Genomic DNA, 2429 nt, shown 5'->3' on the forward strand with positions numbered 1-2429 from the left:
CACCTGATTATGCATGAAAAGATGCAAATGCAATGCAACTAAACTCTAATGCATGATTAATGCTAAAGCTACACAATAATGGTCTAAACAGATAGCAAAAGATGCAAAAGATGTGAATAAACTAAGGGAAAACATGGTAAAATATATGAACATCACCGTAGTTTGCTACCTTTTCACTGCTCATTAGAGGACCAAGCCAAACTTACAGCTGTAGTCACTGCAGAAGAAGTCAAAAAAGTGATTTTCTCTATGCCGATGGACAAGTCGCCTGGGCCTGATGGCTTTACAATAGAATTCTTCAAGGAAGCTTGGGAGATTGTTGGTAATGAACTCACTCTTGCAGTGCAGTCTTTTTGTCTATGGTTTCCTGCCAAAGGGTTTAAATACGACTATTCTTGCTCTGATACCCAAAAAACTTGATGCAAATGCAATGAAGGACTATAGGCCTCTTTCTTGTTGTAATGTGCTATACAAGGCCATTTCAAAGATTCTTGCCAACCGACTTCAGCAATTACTGCCTGGATTTGTTGCTCCGAACCAGTCTGCATTTATCAAAGATAGGCTACTGATGGAAAATTTACTTCTTGCGACTGAGCTTGTCAAGGATTATCATAAACCCAACATCTCCCCTCGCTATGCAATGAAGCTAGACATCTCTAAGGCTTTTGACTCTGTTTAGTGGTCTTTTATTCTCAATATTTCTCTGCTTTGGACTTCCCACCTCAGTTTACCCACTGGATCAATCTCTGCATTTCTACAGCTTCTTTTTCTGTACAAGTGAATAGGGAACTGACAGGTTTTTTCAGAAGTACCCGTGGTCTGCGTCAGGGCTGTTCTCTCTCCCCGTACATCTTCGTCATGTGCATGAATGTTCTGTCTAAGTTGCTAGAAACGGCTGCCATGAATTGAGAATTTGGGTTTCACCCGAAATGTAAAGACATGAATCTTACTCACCTATGCTTTGCGGACGACATAATGATGTTTTCTGATGGTACATCAAGGTCTCTGGATCGAATCTTGGGGCTTTTCAGTGAGTTTGCTGCTATGTCAGGCTTGCAAATCAGTCTAGAAAAGTCTACGCTTTCTAGTCTGTTGTTGAGGGTACTGTGAGGGATGAGCTCCTTCAGCAGTTTCCTTTTGAATCGGGTTCATTACCGGTCAGGTATTTGGGGCTTCCTCTTATGACAAAACAAATGTCGTTAGCAGACTGTCTCCCTCTGCTCGAAAAGATACGATCCCGGATAGGCTCCTGGCAGAATATATTCCTCTCTTATGCTGATAGACTGCAACTGCTGAGTTCAGTAATTTCTATTGTGACTAACTTTTGGATCTCTGCTTTTCGGTTGCCGAGTGGATGCATTGCAGAGATAGAACATATTTGCTCAGCTTTCCTCTGGTCAGGTCCTGATCTGAATGCTACTAAGGCCAAGGTTGCTTGGAGGGACGTGTGTCTACCAAAAGGGGAAGGAGGGTTGGGGTTAAAATCGATTGTCGAAGCGAACAAAGTAAGTTGTTTTGAGCTTATCTGGCGTATTGTCTCTGGCCATTAGCTTTGGGTGGATTGTATCAACCGTGAGCTTCTCTGGGGTGTGTCTTTTTGGTCGATCAAGGGAGATACTACCTCGGGTTCTTGGATGTGGAGGAAACTCCTAAAATATCGACTGCAGGCTAGGGATTTCCTGCGCAAGGAAGTGTATAGTGGCAAGCAAACTTTCTTCTGGTTCGATCACTGGTGTCCTCTTGGTCCCCTTCATGTCGTTCTCGGAGATCGTGGTGTGATAGATCTTGGAATCCCCCTCTCTGCCAAAGTCACTGCGGCTCTTCACCGTCAGCGAAGACAACATCGTGTGGTCCTGTTAAATAAGATTGAGGATGAATTCGACAAGGTTCGCGCTAGGCACAGTGCGGCTAAGTCCGACATTGTTCTTTGGCGAGGGCAGAGAAATAAGTTCTTTCCACGGTTCTCCACAAAGATCACTTGGTCTTTGATTCGCGCCTGATCAACAGGTCAATTAAAACCTAATGTGTACTCCACCACGATCTAGTGGTATCGTTGTAACACTTCAGGATCGAATCCACAGGGACCAAACAATTACACTATGAAATTATGTAGACTAAATATAGCTAAGACAAAAGAGGAAGTTTTGTGAATAAAGTAACTAATCAAAAACAGAAAGTAAATAAGTTGTTTCTAAATCAAAAAGGAAAACATTGGGTGCAGGGAATCAGTTAGGGGACATGACCACGAAATTAGATGATAAATTGGGATAGCATTAAACACCGTTCTTGAACTCAAATCTCGAATGTAAAACTAACCTACTGTCGCAGCATTAGCTATCTATGCAAGGAATTGATAAAACTCTAAACCGTCATTTGAATCTAAACAATCCTAGCAAGCAATAAGTTCAAGTTTGATTATGTTCACAAGG

The 2429-nt window shown here is 42.2% G+C and overlaps 1 protein-coding gene across 1 annotated transcript; it reads left to right on the top strand.

The window, feature by feature from the left end:
- Window positions 1194-2000, top strand: LOC109128041. Its single transcript, XM_019233716.1, has 2 exons — window positions 1194-1505; window positions 1668-2000. The coding sequence occupies exons 1-2, from the start codon at window positions 1194-1196 to the stop codon at window positions 1998-2000; spliced, it is 645 nt and encodes a 214-aa protein (XP_019089261.1).

Source organism: Camelina sativa, chromosome 12 (assembly GCF_000633955.1).
Source record: "Camelina sativa cultivar DH55 chromosome 12, Cs, whole genome shotgun sequence".
NCBI classification, from domain to species: domain Eukaryota; kingdom Viridiplantae; phylum Streptophyta; class Magnoliopsida; order Brassicales; family Brassicaceae; genus Camelina; species Camelina sativa.

Excerpts from the sequence above, each read along its gene's own strand:
- LOC109128041 (XM_019233716.1), top strand. The coding sequence starts at position 1,194 with ATGTCGTTAGCAGACTGTCTCCCTCTGCTCGAAAAGATACGATCCCGG. Across the intron at positions 1,506-1,667 it reads CGATTGTCGAAGCGAACAAA|GCTAGGGATTTCCTGCGCAA; the intron begins GTAAGTTGTTTT and ends TATCGACTGCAG.